This window comes from Echinops telfairi, unplaced genomic scaffold (genome assembly GCF_000313985.2).
Source record: "Echinops telfairi isolate 266 unplaced genomic scaffold, ASM31398v2 ScPeMD7_12;HRSCAF=54, whole genome shotgun sequence".
NCBI lineage: Eukaryota > Metazoa > Chordata > Mammalia > Afrosoricida > Tenrecidae > Echinops > Echinops telfairi.
The window spans coordinates 8692782-8712635 of NW_022103909.1; the positions used below are offsets into that span (position 1 = coordinate 8692782).

The window sequence follows — 19854 nt, forward strand, 5'->3', positions numbered from 1 at the left end:
AGGAGACATGTTTTTGGCTCAACATGATTTTTAATAGTATTCATCTGAACATATGGTTTAGACACAGTGAGACCACAAACCAACAAACAAAGTCTCAGCAAAGCAAGAAACACAACGAAGGGCTTTTCTGCTGCAGAATCCCCCGATAGGCCCAGCTTCACCACTTCCTCTAAAGTGAAGAATCGGGGTGTGTGTGTGGTGGTTTAAAAACGGGTCTGTGGGTGTGCCTATGGTGGCGGTGAGGGCTCCTTCGCGTTTCTAGATTTCACTAGGCTAAGCGTTCTCATTGCCCTTTAAGTTACTAAACCTTGTTAGAGACTCACTTGTTAGAGAGCTGCTATGTTTGAGGAAGCTATCCAAATTCTAACAAGGAAGATAATTCTATTGTCTTCTGACAAGATTCTCTTTGCCCTCCATGGAGCTGCCGGAGAGACATGTTGCAGGAGTACACATAAATGCAATGGGCTTCCTTTCCTACGCTGTTCTGAACAGTTTTCCATTTATATCAAAATAAATTAAAATTGGTCTTCAATAGCAGATGCTCTGGCATGATGCAACAATGCCAACTCAGCTGATTGATTGAACCAGCAGCTTTAAAATGAACAATTTTATACCAAACTCCTGCTCAGTACCCACTCTCGTCCCTCATGCCTATTCTCTTCTTTTTACGGTGAGACGTTTCTCTTACAGACAAGTGGCCTTTTAGCCACTCATCAGAGTGGGAGACACCCAACAGGTACATGAGGGGTTGAGATCAGGCATGTAAAGGAGTAAGAGATACATGTTTAAATTTTACACATATACAGACTTATAGATGACCAGCATCATTGCAAAAAAAAAAAAATCCCAATATGGAAAAAAAGCACTGTTGATATAGTTTAATTGACGCCACAACCCGTGGTGCTGTAAATTACTTATTAGGACCTTTCTAGCCTACGAAGTCATTGTGTTTGTCACCCCCACCAAATGACAGAGTAGGACTATGCAAATCTGAGGTGACTATAGTGATTCACCAAGGGGATTAGAAAGGTTGTTAACAAGGCAAACAACATTCACGGACCCCTTGCTGGGAGTAGGACCATGCAAACAGAGTACATGGAACCCTGACATAGGGACTGGCCAGTTGTGCCATCCCACTTGGCTTAAAAAGAGCCAAGATGCAGGAAAATGGGATGACGCTCTCATCATGAAAGGAGAGCCAGCAACGGACACGTCCTTTGCACCCAAGTTCCCTAAGTGGAACCTCCTCAAGCCAGGAGACAGACTGTGGTGACACCAGAGACAGTGAGAGATGGCAACAGGGAGGGACAGAGGAACAGCACAGCAAGAGAACGGGCATGAGGCAGCGTGGCAGGCTTCCTGGTCCATGAGAGCGTAGGCTTGCTGACAGAGTGAGCTGCCTCGGAGCACCGCTGACAGAGGTAAAAGAACATTTTAACATTTGCTTAAGCAAGAGAGGCATACTTATGGGTACAGGTGAAGAGGCTGCTCTGATTGAAGAACTGTACCCGGGGTGTTCTTGAACCTGAGTTGTAACCTGTTAATGTGCTAAGAAGCCCTGTCATGGTGAGCATGGTCTGTGGGTTCGGGGTGGCCATTGCCACAAACTATTGAAGCCGGCAGAGAAGCAGCGAATGCTGTGGGAGCGGTGGCCGGTGTCAGAACTGGGGAAAGGTTGGGGAGTAGAAGCATATCTGACTTCCATCTCATAAGACATGGTCTTGGGCTGGTACTGATTCCTTCTCCCAGGATAAAGTTAGAGGAAGTCAGACACTGCTGGTTACACAAGCCTCACACACAGTTTCCTTAGGACATTATAATAGTGAGATCTAAGTTATAACAATTAGATAAGACCCAGTAGTACCAATTAGTCAACGTGTGTGCTTGTGTGTGCGCACAGATACACAGAGCACGCTCGGCAGCGCAGCCGATACTCCATCTGGGCTAACAGAATGGAACCAGGGCACAGAGACTGGGAAAGGGTGCTTCATACAATCAAACTGAAATGCTTCAGGAACGGGGACTTTTGAATCAATTGGCTTTTCTGGTTAGCCGGAGGTCAAACAGAAAGCCTTTTAGTTTCAAATCTCATTGCTGACATTTTTCTAAAGCATACAAGTCCACGTTCCTGCCTTGCCTAGTGGAGTAGAGCATATTGCACATGACAGATTCATCCTTTTATGACTCGGGCACTTGAAACGCCTCCCTGTCATATTTCAGACCATCACTCTTCATTTTGCAGTGGAGTGGAGGTTGAAGTGCAGGCTATTTGTATGGATGGAAAGTGACATATCCAAGCAGCTGGGCTTTGTGCGTGATTTGCAACTTTCTCCAAAAAGTACAGACAGCAAACAATTCAAATAAACCAAGGGTTCTGGGAGTGGCGGAGGTGACAGCTGGGGTTCAGATAACTTGATTTACTGTACAAATAAAGACTGTGACCATGATCTAGATGAGGGTAGCCAAGGGCCATGTGAATATTGATAACATCATTACTAATTGCCATACTCTGGTCAAATATTTCATGAACCCACCCTCATGGGATGGCTGGAACTACTTTTCTTTGGTGAGGTGTGTGGTGCTATCTGGTATTGATGGGCCCTTCCTTCCCTTTCGCCAGTCTAGACCATGGGTTCTCCACTTTCATTCGGCCCGCTGCCCTCTTTTCAGGGAAAAAAAACCCAAATTACTCAGTGCCCCATTAGCAATGGAGAACTTTTGTCCTCTATCCCATAATCCAGGACCAAGTGTAAGGACCTGCTTTTCCAGCTACCTGGGTCGTTCCAGCATCCCTAGGCTATCCCAGTGGAGCGCACCTTGGGAAACATTCATATAGGCAGTGACTAGTTTGAAATTCCTGCAGCTCTAGTTAAGGTAGTAGGAGTCACTATTAGTAACAGTGAGTTGAGTAGTAATGATAATAAAGTAAAGGTAGCAGTAGCTAACATTCTATTGAGACCGGGCTTTGCATATTTAATGCGTTAACCCATTGAGTCTCCCAAGCCCTTTTTGCCTTGTTATAATGGGAGGGAATTGCTCATTTTACAAATGGTAAAACGCAGCTCTGAAGGCTCATGGCCTGGCCCAGCATCACGCAGCCCAGAAGTGGGGGGGAGCTGCGGGGTTGGGAACTGGAGCTGTAGTGATCAGCAACTTCCCTTCCCGAGGACCCCCATCCACAGGCACGGTCCAGTTCCACTTGTTTCCCCAGGTGCTCATGGGAAAAGCACTCACAACTGTGGCTGACTAAGAATTATCACGGGAAAATAATTTTGTTGGGGAAATTGATCTAGGAAGGAAGAAATAATGTTCTATGGACATTTCTGCATTGTGCCTCTTTCTCCACTTTGTCATTTTGTGCAAAAACACAACACACAAAAAACAAAAATGGTTCTGACTGGCCCATAATCAATGAATGCAGGCTGGAAACAATGAAAGGTTGTCCCATCTGAGCTGAGTTCCAAGCAGCGAATTCGGCTGCTCCAGGAGTGGCCAGTGTTGCCAGGAGAAGACAGCAGGGTGGGCAGGGAGGACTGCAGGGGGGGAGGGGGCGGAGGGGGGGGGGCAGGTCCTGTCCTGCATGATCCTCCTTAGTCTGGGGAATGTACAAAGTGTTTCTAATTCATCAATAAATAGTTTATATTTTAGGATATATAGTAAACTTTGGTAGAATTATAGCTTTTGTTTCAAGGTTCTGAAACTAAATCAGCGGTTCTGAACCTGTGGGTCGAATGACCCTTTACAGGCGTTGCCCAATTCCTAACAGTAGCAAAATAGCAGTTATGAAGTAGAAAAAAAAATAATTTTATGGTTGGGGGTCACCATCACATGAGGAACTGTATGAAAGGGTTGCGGGATTAGGAACCACTGCTTTAAATGAATGGACATCTACCTACTCTCTATAACACTATCGGATAACTCTTTATGGTCACACAGGAATTAAAGGAGTTGGAACTTATTACTATAATTGCTACTATTATGATGCGTCTACTGCATAAAAATTTGAGATCTGAGCAACATGAGTATGACAGGCAAATAAGAATTACCTACAAACAAACAGTAACAAGTAGAACGATAACAACTGTGTAGTTTATACAGTCACAAGTCATGGCACCTTTCCCCATTAAACAACCAACACACAAACACACAAACCAACACAGAGACATCTGAGTACTACTTAGGGAGCCCTCGAAGGAGTTTGCAGACTTCTCCAGGTCTTTCCCCTGTGAAGCCTGGGTCTACTCACGTTGGTCACCACGGCCATGATGGCTAGTCCTTGCATGATGGGCTGCCACGCGCCAATGTCCTGGGCTTTTTCTGGCACCATCCGTCTATACTGGGTCGTCAGTTTCCAGGCGTCCACTCGTATTTCCAGTATATTGTTCACCAGAGCCAGCAGCGGGGCCAGGGGGAAAGAGGCCACAAACAAGGTGACGAACCCAAACTGAATAACTGTCAATGGAATGGACACACGTCAACGGATGGAGGACGGATGGAAGACGACAGGTTTGTGCTTTACTCTTGTAAAGAAAGAGGAAGACAAACCACCCCACAGAGAAGACATTATCGGCAGTGAATAACAACTTAATGTTGAACCGGGCATGAATCCAAACAAAACACAAATATGACAACTCTGGAAAGAAGGCTAATTGTAGCCTGTTTCTTTCACGTGCACACACACTTCATAGGAACAATAGATTTAGGAATCTTTAATCAACCTGATTTATTTCCTGATAACAAACTGAGGATGCTCTATCGAAGCACACTATTTGTTCTCAATGTTGAAATAATGGAATGCTAGACGATGATTTGTGACTCGGAATAGAAGACTAAAATAAAGTATCTAACAAGTATCTAAATGAAGTATTTAATAAGAAATATCCCTTTGGGGAGGATTACAGAATGTTTGAGGTAATAGGCTGAAAAGAGACAAATGAGCAAGCTCCCCTGAGCCAGTGTATGCAAATACAGGGCATTCAGAGAATTTATATTATTCTAAATCATAGAAATATATGTGATAGAAGTATCTTCCTAAGTAATATTCTAATCCTCCTTTGGGGTTTTAACATGAAGTTGTTATAGTCCACACATGGGCCAGATACCTACAACAAAAACCTTTTTCAGGAGCCCTGGTGGTGTAGTGGTTACGAGTTGACCTGTAATCCACATGGTTGGCAATTTGAAGCCACCGGCAGCTGCTTGGGAGAAAGACTGGGCTTTTGACTCCAGCAACAGTAACATTTTCGGAAACCCACAGGGGGGTGCTGTGAGTTAGCACTGACCTACCTGATGGCAGTGAGGTTGGTTTGGTTTTTTGCCCAAGAGCTACCTTCAGAGAAAGGAATAGAAATAGTGTTGCTAAGGGTCTGAATTGACTCGGTGGGGGTGGGTGGGGGTGGGGGTGGTGTGCTAACCAAAAGGTTGAAGTTTCAAGTCTACCCAGAGGCATTTTGAATAAAGGCCTAGCGATCTACTTCCAAACAACCAGCCATTGAAAATCTCATGGAGACAGTTCTATTTTGAGACATGTGGGTTTGTCGTGAGTCACAACAGACTCAATGGCAACGGATCATCCAGGTATAAACCAGGTTGTGGAGGAAAGAAAAATATACAACCCCGTAAAGGCTGGCTATTGCTCAGATACGAGACCAGAACCATTCTGGCCAGAGCTGTGGAGGGTGTGGTTAGGTAGGTGGGGCTGCCCTCATTTGCTTGTGGTCTGGGAGCCTGATGGCATGTTGCAGAAGAGCATACAGGCCCATAGACGGGGGTGGGGACATGCTCATCAGGAAGGCAGGGAACAGAGGTGGTGATGCCATAGAGTCAGCAGTAGTTAGGTAGCGTGGAGCAGGGAGGTGAGTAGCTGCGCCTGCTTCACCCAACCCTCAATACATTCATTGTCCACAGGGGCCAGGCAAGTGATGTCAATGTGTGGAGTGGGTGCCAAGCAGACTGTGTTAAACTGGCAAGTGCACCTCCTACTGAAGGAGACAGCTCACTGCTGCCATCTTGGAAACAGGACCCAATGCTGCTAGATCTCCGAGTGGTCAGGAGCAGCCTGCGACTAAGCTTACATTAGCAATGAGCCAGTTAAAATCCCAAGGAGCCAAAGATGCCACTTATAGTGGCAGCAAAAGCACAGGCTACTTGGGAATATGTTAATGAGAACTATGGGAGCATTGTGATCAAAATTCATTGTCATCAAGCCCATTCGGACGCACAGTGGCCCTATGGGTACTCTGGGTTCCCATGGCTGTAAATCTGTACTGAAACAGGAAGCCCCGTCTTTCTCTGATGTAACAGTTGGTGGGATCGGACCGTTGACCTTGTGGTTAGCAAGGTAACTCATCGCCCTCTACACCACCAGGGCGCCTTCCTGTTAGGAGAGTTGATTTAAAAACAAAACACAAAAACCAAGTGGATGAAGAGCAGGGTGTACCATAGTCTTGACTGGGTAGACAACCCCCATCCCCTCCCCCCAAACCTGGAGAAATACCAAGCCCCACTAGCCCCCTATGCCGCCCATACAAAATGATATAGACGTTTAATGCAAATCCCCTAATGGATTTAAGAAAAGACCTGAAAAATGATACTAAAGTTTTAAAAGAACTATAAACAAGTACACAGGCCTAGTACTGTGGAGGGCTGTGTGCAGTGACAGTATTAGGGACATTCTGAATAAGAAGAACAATAAAATGGAAGCAGCTCAGGGAGATTCTAAAGTGTATTGTAATGTTATGGTAATTGCAATAGTTTAGAACTAATATATGAATAGAGAGTATGAATTAGAATAGATTTCAAGAATAGATGCAAATATTCATGGGGTTTTAGTATTTTAGTACGTTATAAAGGCAATGCTTCAAATCAGTGAATTCAAGTATTGGAACAACTTCGCTAAATGACTGGGAAAAGGGCCATGTAGTCCGCGTTTGACACCAAAATAAATTCCAGGTGAATTAAAAAGAAATTTTTTTTAAAGTAAGGCATCAGGAAAAAAAGTCACAGGGTATAGTCTGATAATGCAAGTGACAAGAACCTTCTAAACCACTTTGAAATCAAGAACAACAACTCGAAAAAGAAAAAAGAAAAGGACCAATCCATTTACCAAAATAAAAACTTCACTGAAGGAAAAAACCCCACAACCTTCCCCTGAGACTTATTCATGACCCTCTAATGTTCTTGGCATTTTCTGTTACTGTGCAGCCGAGTGTCTAGAAGGAAGTATCTATGCAGATCATTTTTATTTCCCCGTCACCCATTTCCTCCTTAAAGCGACACCCTGCCTTTGCCTTCACCAACAGAGTTCCCGGGTGGGCAAACGGCTAAAGGGCTCTGCAGCCAACCGGAAAGTCTACCCAACGGCATCTTGGAAGAAAGGCCTGGCCAATGTACTTCCAAAAACTCAGCCACTGAAACCCCCCTGGTGCACAGTTCTCTGCTGACACACAGCAGGTACCACGAATCCTAACAGACCCATCATCCATTCCTTGCGAGTTTTTGAACTAGCCAAGCTATTTCATGACTTCGTGCTTTTCAACGTGCATGCCACCCTGCACGAACCGTCCTTTCCCTTCATCAGGTAGTGAACTTCTGGCCACTTTTCAAAACCCAGCTCAAATACCACTTCCTCTGGAGAATATCCTTTGCTTTCACCATGTTGATGATCTATTAAGGGCTCACCTTTCCCCACTGGGCTCTGTGAGGGCAAGCACCAAGCCCAACTTGTCCCCAGCAGTTAGTAGAACTGCCCTGTGGGTTCTGAGGCTGTAACTCTTTCTTGGGGCAGACAGGCTCGTCTTTCAGAGAGTGGCTGGTGGTTCTGAGCTGCTGGCCTGAGCCCAAGGCATAAGCCATTCGGTCACTAAGGCTGTCTGTGGCACAGGCCAGCCTCAATAAATGTTCTCTGGGAAATGAATGGATAAAGGGATGGATCTGCAAATCCTCTGCAGGGACCTAGCCCTCACTTTGGGAAACTCAAATTGTAAGATTGGACATTTTAATGCAGGTATGGATGGGCACACAGCAGAAATGGAGGAACAGGGGGAGACAGAGTGCAGGGCCTTTGGTGGGAAAAGCAAGGAGAGGGGTTGTAAGGAACTGTTGACCAGATGATAAAACAACAAATAAGATGGAAACAATATTATGTGAAGTGATTGTTTTAGTGGATCTAGAAAAAAAAAGGAACTTGGATATAGAGGAAGGTAAGATCAAGTTAACATGGCAAAGTCGGGGGACAGAACCAAGAAAATGGACCTCCTCACTTAAAGGGAAGCCTGGTAGTACAGTGGATTATGCACTGGGCTGAGAACCACAAGGTCTGCAGTTCAAATCCACGAGCTGCTCCTCAGGAGAAGTATGTGGTTTTCAAGTCCCATAAACAGCTACAGTCCCGGACACCGCCAGCAGCAGTTCGACTCTGCCCCATGGAGCGGCTGTGAGTCGGATCAACTCGACGGCGGCAAGTTTGGTTTGGTTGGGTTTCATGACTTGGCAGGCTTCATTGCTAGCACCTGCCCATTGGGTAGCGTGTTCACAAGCTACCTCTGTCTGTGCAGTAGCGTACCCCTTAAGCACAAAATGGCATCTTAGGATATTTAGATTCTAAGTCTGGTAAGACTATTTCTCTTACGTACTGCGTCTGAGTTCTTGGGTATCAGGACCAAACACTGGTGGTGAACACCGCAGGGTTGCAATTCACTAATAAAATTTGTCCTTAAAAAATTTTTTTTTCTTTTTGTTTTTTCAATGTTATACAGATCTTCATGTGGGTGGGTGAAGCAACAGCAGGCAACCGTTGTGTTGCGTGTGTCGAAACTCTATTTTCAAGTAACTTAAACACTGTGAGCACTCAGCTCTAGGCGATGGGAAGCCGAGGCCTGGAAGACCCCAAAGACAGGGTAGTGAATTTTCAACAGGTTCGGTGGAGTTGCAGAGAGAGATATGCAGATAATTACATGCTAGGAGTTAAGTGCTAGAATCAAGGCAGGTTAATCAGTCTGTTGCAGCTCAGAGAAAAGAGCAGCAAGTCTGTGTGAAGAGTTGGAGTACCATGGGGCGGGGCGTTTGTAGAAAATCCCCATGTAGATGTGAGGGGAGAAAGCGATTCAGGAAGAGGTGAGTTCTGGTTCTTTCCCAGGGTAGAGGCAACGGAGCAGGACCGCTGGGTGCTGAGAAACCCACATCAGGGGAAGGGACCAGTCCCTAGGTTGTTTGCCAAACCTGATGGTATCGTAGCTGGTAGTAGCATTAATTACTGTAGGAAACTAGAAGGGGGCTAAAGGGTGGTGGGGTGAGCCCTTTCTCAAAGGCGCTAAACATTTTTAGAGAAACGAACATATTTCCAAAGGCAATTGGAAATTTTGTCTTCTACCGACAAGAGAATAAATGTCACCCTCCTGTTGAATAAAGAATCACAGATTGTCTACTCTGAGAAGCTGAGGAGTTTTTCTAAATCATTAGGTTTTACTTGGATAATAGGAGAACCATTTCATAAATCTTAAAATCTGTCTGTAACAGACGCGACTCCATCTTTTCTCGGGAGGTATTTTGGAGCCCAGTTATTTAGTTAGCAGCCATTGTGAAGAATTCCCATGAAGGATTTTCGGCCTGAGCGGCCCACAGGGCCCTTCTGCTCTGTCTCTCGGGCCACTGTGAGCCTGAATCGATTCAATGGCACTGAGTTTTAAGAAATTCGAAAAGCCACACTAACCTCCCCCCACCAGACCCTCCCACCCCCCCAAAAAGCGAGCATATAGAACATTTCCTTGAAATGCCCTTCATTCGACTTACTAGCTATAGAAAAAACAAAGAAACAAACAAACAATTCCCACTTCTGTCAGGTTTCTTTTTTCCTTGTACTGAAACCGTCGATGACGTTCTGTCTCAGGGTGTTATTATTATTAATGCTGAGAATAGCCCCAGTAAAAATATTGCAATTATGACTCATTTTGCAATCGCAGGTAAACCGTCGTGCAGTCCCTCAGAAAAATGGACACACTCTGAGTAGCTTCTTCATTCTCTAGGGCAGCTCCACCCTTATCAGAACCTGGTCAGGAAACTTAACAAAAGCAAAAATGAAATTTGAATCAGACTCCAAGCTGCTGCATAGTATTGTTGATGGAAGACGCCATGAGATGACCCTTTCACTCACCGAAGGCAGCAGATGGGTTTCCATGTATAATGGATTATTTTTAAAAGCAATTATCTTATATAGAGAGTGTGATTTAATAAAAAACTGCCCTCTATCTGCAGACTTGTAAATAGGAACCACAAAGGGGCTCTGTCCAAGCACACACACTTCCATGCATACATTCAAGGCCTGTCAACCGGAATGCTGTTTGTTTCCTTCTCGAAGCTCCTATGCTTAAAAACATTGCCATTCCATGCGGTGGGCGGCTGAAAGGGTAGATACAAAACATGTAAATTGCTAGCCTTCTATTAGATAGAAATGTGTCGTGCATAATAGAAGAGAGGGTGTTTCCTATGGAAATGTAGTTTGAGATGCAACCGTGTATAGGCAACCTAGAGTTCAACACCAAGTTCAACTGGAGAGAAATGGAGCCCAAGCAAATGATATGCAAATGGACATTCACGAGAGTGGGGGCTCTGCCAAAGGGTAGTTCCAGATCGGCAGAACGTTTCCGAATGCAAGCTTCTGAATGCATGAGGTCACTGAAGGGCAAGGAAGAGACTGGCAGCCCGAAGAAATAAGAAATGGACAGGCTGCCTAAGGCAGGCGTGAGGTGTGAAAGTGAAGGGGCGGGAGGCGGGGAGTGGCTGGGGACCCTGGTGATCCTTCCTGCCACAATACAGCATGCTCCGGCAGGCTCTGTTAAATGACTTGGTTCAGAAGTGCATCAGCCAACAGCTGAGCCTGCCTGGACTCCAGCTGCAAGCTGAATCATAGCTAACAATAGTTGCCGAGTTCATTCTCCGACTACATTGCTAGAACCTTCTGATAATTAACAGTGAAGATGTGCCTCAATGAATATTCCATTTTGCTGCTTGGTAATAAACCTTTTGCTTTGCACCACATACATATTGACAAAGATACACACAGCCACCTAATTTGAAAGCCTGATCGTGGAGCAAAGCATGCTCATCTTCATTTCAATAAGCTAAATAATTATTTGGCTCAATAACAGACGCCGTTGAGATTCAAAGCATGCTAACACCATACTTGAATCACTGAAACTTTACCAATGACTTACTCATTTCAAGATATTCATAAAATAATCCCAGTTTGCCTATGGGCTGCAGATGGTAGTCCTGATCCCATCGTGGGGTTATCTGTTCGGATCCTGAGACTGTGTGATACCGTCCGATTAGATTCATGATCCAGCTGCCAAAAGGATCAAATTATAAATTAGAATTTTATCAGATCAAAGCTAGGGAAGTATTTTGTTGATAGATATCTCAAAGCTGAACATGCAATCTTCCCCCAAAATGAATCTTGTGTTTGCATGCTAAATGTAGAGAAAAATAATCTTTTCTTCTTCCTGCTCCAAAATAGTCTGAATTATAGGACCCCGTAACTGGATTTGTCAAAACTATAATCACTACTATTTTTTCCTACTATTTCTTTTGCATGCGAGCAGTTCAATTTTTAAAAGATACTACTTTCCCTCATTTGATTAATTTTAATTACCACCCCCCCTCCATCCTCCCAGCCCCCATTGTCTTTCAAAACAATCTTTCCAGTGTGAAAACACCAGGTTGAATCACTTCCATTGAGAATTCTCAGCCCTATGACAGCCACTGACTCTCCTTGCCCTCCCCACTCCAGTCTGGCAGGGCTGCCGGATATTAAACCAACAGAGCAATTCAAAGTTCAGAGGACATAACATGCACTAAGGAGAAAGCCCACTTTTATGCTTCCCAGAGGGGAAGAGAAGGTGTGAATGGTGGGGAAAGGCAGGGCAGGTGGCTGCAGAAATACGGCAGTCTGGAACACAATTTAGGATTATATATCAAAGGCTTCCAAACGGCCATAAAGGTTTACCCAGTGATTCCACTTCTGGAAGAAAACGGATAGGAACACAAACACAAATGTAGACTCTCTATGCATAGAATGTTTGTGGCAATATACTTTTTAATGTAAAACTATCAGGAAAAATAAATGCTCAGAAATAGCAATGTAGTACATATGAGTGTAAGGCAGCCATTAAATAATTTCAAATAATTTTAATGACAGGGAAAACGTTCATGACATACTGTTTAGTTAAAAAGTTAATCAGCCAGCAAATGTTTATTCAGCACTGCCTGTGGGATAGGTGCTGAGGATACAGCAATGAGCAAACAGAGACTGATATCCTATCTCGGGTAATTATAAGGATGATAAATACTGAAAATAGAACGGACATACCCTAGTATTTAACAGTGCCCCGAAAGGGCGGTACAAACGGTTCAATTCTTTACTACAATCTGGAAGGCTGGTTTGAACTTACTAAAGGCTGGTTTGAACTTACTGAAAGGCGCCTCGGAAAAAGGTCTGATGTGCTCCCCACAAAACCGAACACCGAAAGTAAACTCCCTGACATTGAGCAAGTCTGCCTCATAGTGGCCCTGGGAGAGCCTTGCAAATCCTATGGAGCGGCGCAGGTATACTCTGACACACATGGGGTCACCATGCGTTGGGATTGACTTGACAGCAATTGGGGTGTGTGTGTGTGTGTGTGTGTGTGTCCAGTATTTAACAAGGGACCCAATTTAGTCTAGAGAACCAGGGATGTGTTCTCCAAGGAAGTGAGATTGAAGCAGAGACTGATGGGTGAACAAAGCAAAATAAACACATATATGATGATCCCAATTTTATTCATGTAAACAAAAGCATCCGATCTCTGTTATACAATACTACGACTTTCCAAATCCCACTTACGCCAACTATTTCCCTGGCTCTTGGGTCCTTCCCATTCTGATCTCTCCCAGATACGCGGATCTAGAGGACAATCCCCTTTCTCTCAAAACCCCTTTGGGCAAGACCTTATGAAGACGCAACAACACCCTGGATCCTTGGAACCCACTCCTTGGTTCAGTCGCCTGTGCAAACCCAAGAGCAGCAATGGCATTGTGTGTTGAAGGGAGGCTGAGGGGGAGGCAAAGGCCTGAACTTGCGGTGAGAAGACCTGCTTCAAGTCCTGGGTCCTTTCTAAGTGTGTTCATGTGCTGAACTGGGTTTTCCAAATTCCTCTTCTATACATTGGGGATGATTGCTACCTAGAGTTGTTATCAGATATACATAAAAGCATGACTGTGGTTGGGTTTAGCACAGTGCCTAGGCACAGCAAGGCCTCAACCAATGTCACACACACAACACACACACACACACACACTCACTGTCAAGTCCATTCTGACTCAGCCATCCTACCGGTCAGGGTAGAACTGCTCCTTTGGGTTTCTGAGACTGTAATTCTTCATGGAAGTAGAAAGTCTCATCTGTCTCTGAAAGAGCAGATGGTGGCTTTGAACTGCTGACCTTGTGATTAGTATCCTAGCTGGCAACCATTACACCACCAGGGTTCTTGGATCCAGAGGGAACTGCTTGTTGGTCTCTCAAAAAATCAAAGGCTGAAGACAGATGCCAGGGAAGGGAGAACTGTGAGGGGTTTCTCCTGCCCAGCGGGGGAATCTTCACAAAACACACAAGAGGCCAGAGTGCCTTATCAGGAGTAGGACTTAGAAGTGTCTTTATGTAACAACATCAGAGTACTGTACACAGTATGGAGGGATCCAGAAGGCCTGGAAAACTGCAAGACGCATGTGGCCAACAGCAGCATCTTGGCTCCCCATGGACAGAGGTGGCATCATCATCTTCCCCCATGCAACTTCCCAAAACAAATGCATAGGAGGCACCATATTCTATCCCGTCCCATCCTATCATCCTGTCCCACTCCATTCTCCCATCCATCCATCCATCTGTCCATCCACCCATCATGCATTAAGCACCACTTATCTACTAGGTGCTGTCGCAGGCACTGGGGACACCACGTGAAAACAACAGTCAGAAACTAGTGCATTCAGGAGCTATCTATTCTGATCAACCACAGAGGAAATAAATCAAGATAGAGCACATGGGGTGATGATAAATGTTGTGGAGAAAAGCAATTAGGCAAGGAATGGAGAGTGTCTGTGTTTGTCTAGGGAAGAGTAGAGGTGGCTCACAGCGGGCTTCACCAAGATGGGGCACTGAACTGGAAGTGAACAGGGGGTGGGGTGGGGGGGGGCAAGGGGCAAGTTCCCGAGGGAAAGCGCACTGCAGGCAGAGGGAACAGGGACCACAAAGGCCTTGAGGGAGCAGACGGTCTCCCAAGGGTGGTTTGGGGGTGCAGGACCTAAGAGTTTGCTGTGAAGGTCTGGGCTTCCAGAGGAAGAACTCGGGGTACCGCTGGAGAGGTCTAAGCAGAAACATCATATCATTTCACATCAGAGAAAATAGGCCCAAGACCTATTTTTGAGCCAAATAAAAGTTAAATGACCTCCGGATCTGATACTGCTAGGAGAGAACTAAGCCGGGCCTCACCTCCAGCCCAGGGCTCTGCCCCATCCTGGGTGCACTCTCGCTCCACAGAGCCACCTGCCGTCTCTTCTTAATAGGCTTTGTTTGGTTTGGTTTTGGTCTCTAAGCTTTGTGGGCCAGATGAAAGCTCCCCTTTGTCAAAGCAATTTGTCCGGAAGAGAAACCTGAGTTGGCAGCGAGACAAGGTGTGCACCTATACAGACCACCCTCTCCTAAAGCAACAGAACCGCTGGCCTGTGGCTTCCTCGTGGAGTTCTCACAACGGGCACACCAACACACACGGTCAAGGCCGACACCCGCGTCGGGCTGCGAGGCAGCTCGTTACACTGTCTGCGTGGATTTCCAACTTGGACAATGAGATACCTTCACTCTACTGTCAAGACAACCTACAAGAAAACGGAGCAGAACCTCATTGTCTCCACTCTGTGGGCAAGCATCTCTCTCTGTCAATGTACACACACGTTAAACTGTGAATGGAGAGCATTTGTGTGAGGAGTGGAGGTGGGTCAGAAGAAGCTTCACCGAGATGTGACACTGAACTGGAAGTGAAGGGGGAAAGGGGCAGGTTCCTGAGGGAAAGCATACTCCTGGCAGCAGGAGTGGGGACATTGAGGCAGCAGCAGGAGATGAGTCTACAGGTGTGGTGGTTTGGGGGCTGCAGAAGAGTTTGCTGTGAGTGTCTGGGACTAAACTGCGTGTCTTGTTAAAAACTAAACATACACACTACAAAACCAATCGCTGCTACATCAATTCTATCTCACGGTGACCCCGTGTGTGTCAGAGGGTCACTGGACTCCACAGCTCTCAGTGCTGGGCTTCCCACAGCAACAACTGTTCACTGACCACTGCCCAAGCTGCCTAAGGGCAGAAGATTTCCCTCCTCAGCCTCACAATTTGCCCCCATTTCTTCCTCATTCACCACAGAGGCAGCAATACACTGTGGAAAGCAGTGGCGACATGGTATCAGATACCCCTGAGTCTTAATCCATATTCCATGACTTACTAGGATTTTAACTCTGCAAGGTTACTAAAACTGTGCACCCAGCTACGATGGGGGGAGATCCAACCTACACCGTCCAGGGTTGTCAGAGGACAAATCAGGGAATGGACGGAGACATTAAAACCCACGTATGGGATGCCCCGTTGACCAATACAGACTTCAAACGGCTGGGGCCAATTGCAAAGAGGGCCCACTTTACTCATGGCTCAGGGACACAATGCCACCCGTGTAGGCGATGCTCGCTCCAGTACTTGCAAGGATGGCACAAGGAGTTGGTTAAATGCGCAGCTTCCTATGCCCTGACCAAATGCCCTGTCATCAGTCCGCCTACGGCACGGGCGGGGGCTGCGGGTTCATAACCACCCCCGGTGCCTTCAGGTGATGCAGCAAGCCCTCATCCTTTCAGACACCCAAACCAAAGATGGCTGACTTTACTGTTTCTTGGTTGATTTATTTATTTTTTTGCCATGCCTCCCATTTCCAGCTTCAGCCTCAGCCTCTTCCTCAGTCCTCTCCATGGCTCAGAGGACCAGGAATTTCTCAACATGGGCCCCCAATGGATCACAATTTGGGCTCAGGATCAAATGTCTGTCTTCAAAACCACTCGCCATGCCAGCTCACCAAGCCTTCCCTCTGGGCCTGTCCAGCACCCATACCCGGCCATGCATTTTAGAGATCATTCTGACTGGCTTTTTGAAGCCACACAGTCTCAGCCTCTTGCTCAGTTTTCTTTTGGTGAACCTTCAATGGTGGTCGGAAATATCAGCCTGCATTCCAGCCATCTGTCTCCCTGGTGCTTTGGGTTCTAGGGCAAGGGTCTCAGCTGTGACCGTGCATCCGAATCTTAAATCGACAGCACTTAAAAGACAGAACAAAAAGATGCCTTGGAAATCTGACTCAGTGAGCTTGGGACGGACTGCAACCGTGGTATTTTACCTAAGGTGACCAGATTTTAACATTGGGAAAGCGGGACAAAAGCGGGACACCATTGAGAAAACTCATATCCTGGCGAAATAGCCACATGGCAGCCGAAAACCGTATACCCTAGCTTGTCGTGCATTCTTTCCAAAAATCAGGACTTTTTTCAAATGCCGTGGGAAAATTTATTAAAACCGGGGAATGTCCCGCCAAAAGCGGGACGTCTGGTTGCCTCAATTTTACCTGACTGGTTGTTGGCTGCTCTCTCAAGAGTGTTTCTTGACCTGGTTCCATCAAACTGCTAGGTAGCTATTCCCTTGACCAAGCCTCATTCTTTTCACAGGAGTTACAAAATAATTTCCTCAGGACTCTACCCAGCATACAGCACAAGAGTGTCATGCATTGCCCTCTGCTAATTGTGTGCAGAGCACGGTGTGAAGAAGCACCCCCCACTTCACTTTCTCTCTCCAGCGTCGTTACCAGGCAATCACCACTTCTGTTTGGGATCCTCGATTGTATCCACTCTTTAACAATCTTGAAGGACAGGCATCCCTCACTATTTTAATCTAGTTCATTCCTAAATTCACCATTAGTGAGCTTGGATAGTGAAGGATGCTTCCATCACATGCAACTGGCTCACCCCCTATCAAAATGTGGCTTGAGATGTGGTATTTTTCCTTACCACAGTTGACTTGCCTTCTCTTACAATTAACACCTACCTACTGTGGAAATACTTAAAACAGAGAAAGGGAGAGGCCCCAAGCCATGCAGGTACCCAGCCATCAAAAGATGATACTACTGGCACTTTGGCAATTTTAAACCTAATTACTGGCTTTAACATTGTACCACAAGTCCTTCAGAGTGAGCCATGTAAAGCAGGATTTGTAATCCCCCCCCCCTTTTTTCATCAAGTTTGGAACAAAACAAGATCCCCAGAATGCTTCAAATATAAAGATAATAAGCGAAACGATGTCCTGTTTTGTTTGTTTTCCTGGGCCAGGCTGGTAAGGCTGGAGGAGTTTGCACTTGTTCACTGGATCCCCCATTCTATTTGTTTCCTGCCCGCCTGGGTTTGAAGGCTGTCTTGCTGCTGTGAGGCGTTGGTGAGTCAGAACAGAATGGCCCCCAGAGGGTTTACTAGGTGGTAACCTCTACGGGAAGAATTCGGGTGGCCTAGAGCTTGTATTAACCAAAAGGTGGGGAGTTCATAGTCCCCAATCGCTGTTTGGGAGAAGGGTGTAGCAATCTGTCTCCGTAAAGAAAACAGCCCTGAACATCAGATCGTGTAGTTCGCCTCTGCCGTCGAGGGTGGCGACAGCCTTACAAGGAGTCATCACGGAGTCAATGGCAACGGGTTTGCCTGGCTTTCATCTGTAGGGGAATGGATTGCCAGGTCTTTCCCCCATGGAGCTGCTGGGTACGTCCAAACAACTACGTTTCTGCTGAGCACGTAACTGTTAGATCACAGGGCTGCTTATTGGAAACAGAGGAGTCATTTGAAATGAGTTAGTCCAGAGTGCCAACTCCACACCAGGTCCTAGGGTCAGTGCTGTAGGTACTGGAGAGATCCCAAAGGGATTCTAAGCCACTGAGCCAAACATGCTTCCACTCTTATTCCAAGAATCCTCATCAGGGGCTATGGATTCATGTATAGCGAAATACAAATCAGCATGCTCCTTTGAACATATTTAAGTAGTGCGAAAGAGCTGCCTTTCTCTCCCTTCCCATGTGTTTTTAGGAAGGGTGTGGGTAGGGGTAGCGAGGGTAACTGACACATTTCTTTCACGTGAAGTCTTTGTATAGAAAAAAAGGAAGAAGAAAACTAGCCAAGAGAAGTGTTGAGAAGAGCTCTTTACTCTGTTTTGGCTAACACTGGGCATTCCCATTTTTCACACAAAGGAAAAATCATTTAAAACATACTGTCCAAATATTTTAAGGAACCTTGGTGGCATAGTGGATTGTGCATTGGGCTGCTGACCTCAAGGTCTACAGCTTGAAACCGCCAGTCGCTCCTTAGGAGAAGGCTGAGGCTTTCTGATGCCATAAAGGCTGAGCCTCAGAAACTCAAAGTCCTATTCGGTCCTTATAGGTCACTGTCAATCAGAATGGACCCAACAGCTGTGAGCTTGGTTTTTGGTCTAAATAGTTAAGGCCAGACATAGCTGAAGGCAAAGTTCAGGTTAGTGTAATTTTCAACAATGGGGTTTACTTGGCATAAGGGTATAACCAGACCATGGGTACTACATTATATCATTTAAACATATTTCATGTAAACAATATTTCATTTCAGGTGAATTTTCCAGTGCTAGTTTAGGAACTATACTTCCCCCTACTAATTTTTCAATTCAGAAAATAACTCATGAACAACCAGTCAGTCAGCAAAATAGCACGTTAGGACAGTTAACCCACTTCTTCAAAAACACTAAAAATCCCTGTCTTAGGGGGTCTCCAGGAGTCAGCATTGACTAAATGGCTGTGAATTTGTTTTCCTTTTCAAAACCACTTTGGTAATCAAAGAATGCGTTCAGATTTTCCTCCATTTGTTATATTTATTTTCACATAGAATCAAATACAACATTACTTGCGCTTGCCTGCATTTCATTGATCTGGAAGATACTCTGTGCTCAAGGAGGGTTAAGTGTTGTTCTCTCTAGGTTGTTGGTGGTGCTGAGCTGATCCAACTGAGGGGTGTCCTGGGTGCAGAGGCTCTGAAGTCAGTGACCTTTGGGAGGCCAATTGGGAAGCCTGTCTTCCAAGGTGTCTTTGGGCATTCTTGAATCACAAACCTTTCAGCTCGTAGTTTATGCTCACCCATGTGTGCCGCTCGGGGACTCACAGTCTCTGTATTATTGTTATTGTGTGCCACTGGTATTGACCTTATACAGCAGAGGAGACTCTCCATTGGATTTCCAAGGCTATAAATCTTCTGGGCGTAGATGGGCACAGTTCTCTCTCTCTCTCTCTCTCTCTCTCTCTCTCTATCTCGGTGGGTGGGTTCAAATGGTTAGATGCCCAGCCCTTTCACCACTGCACTACCTGGGCTCCTCATTGTAGATAATTATCTCTGAAGATACTATGCACCCCAGCCCTTTGAAAGGGTACATGTTTGGTGTCATGTGATCTTGATTTGAATCCCACAGCATCGGCTCTTGTTGACCATGTAAATGTGGGTAAAAGTCATTTCATTTCTTTAAGCCTCAGGTTCCTTATTTGCAAAGGGGGAGTGAGCGAGAAGTAAGGCCCGTTTGGAGGAAACACATAAGAGCTGTATAAAATCACTGCCATTCACAGGAACACGACAGGGTAGGGCAGAACTGCCCCTGTGGGTTTTTGCGGTTGTAAACCTTCCTGGGAGCAGAAAATCCCATCTTTCTCCTGGGGAGCACCTCGTAGTTGTGCACTGCTGATGTTGTGGTTAGCA

General features: G+C 45.8%; 1 protein-coding gene across 3 annotated transcripts in view; it reads right to left on the minus strand.

The window, feature by feature from the left end:
• Positions 1-19854, minus strand: part of ANO6 (anoctamin 6) — a 207447-nt gene that overhangs the window by 11495 nt on the left and 176098 nt on the right. For all 3 annotated transcript variants that reach the window (XM_045287264.1, XM_030884742.2, XM_045287263.1), the window contains exons 16-17: positions 11211-11341; positions 4247-4452 (exon numbers count right to left, since the gene is read on the minus strand). In XM_045287264.1, the coding sequence (XP_045143199.1) occupies positions 4247-4452; positions 11211-11341 (337 nt within the window). The remainder of the gene's footprint in view (positions 1-4246; positions 4453-11210; positions 11342-19854) is intronic.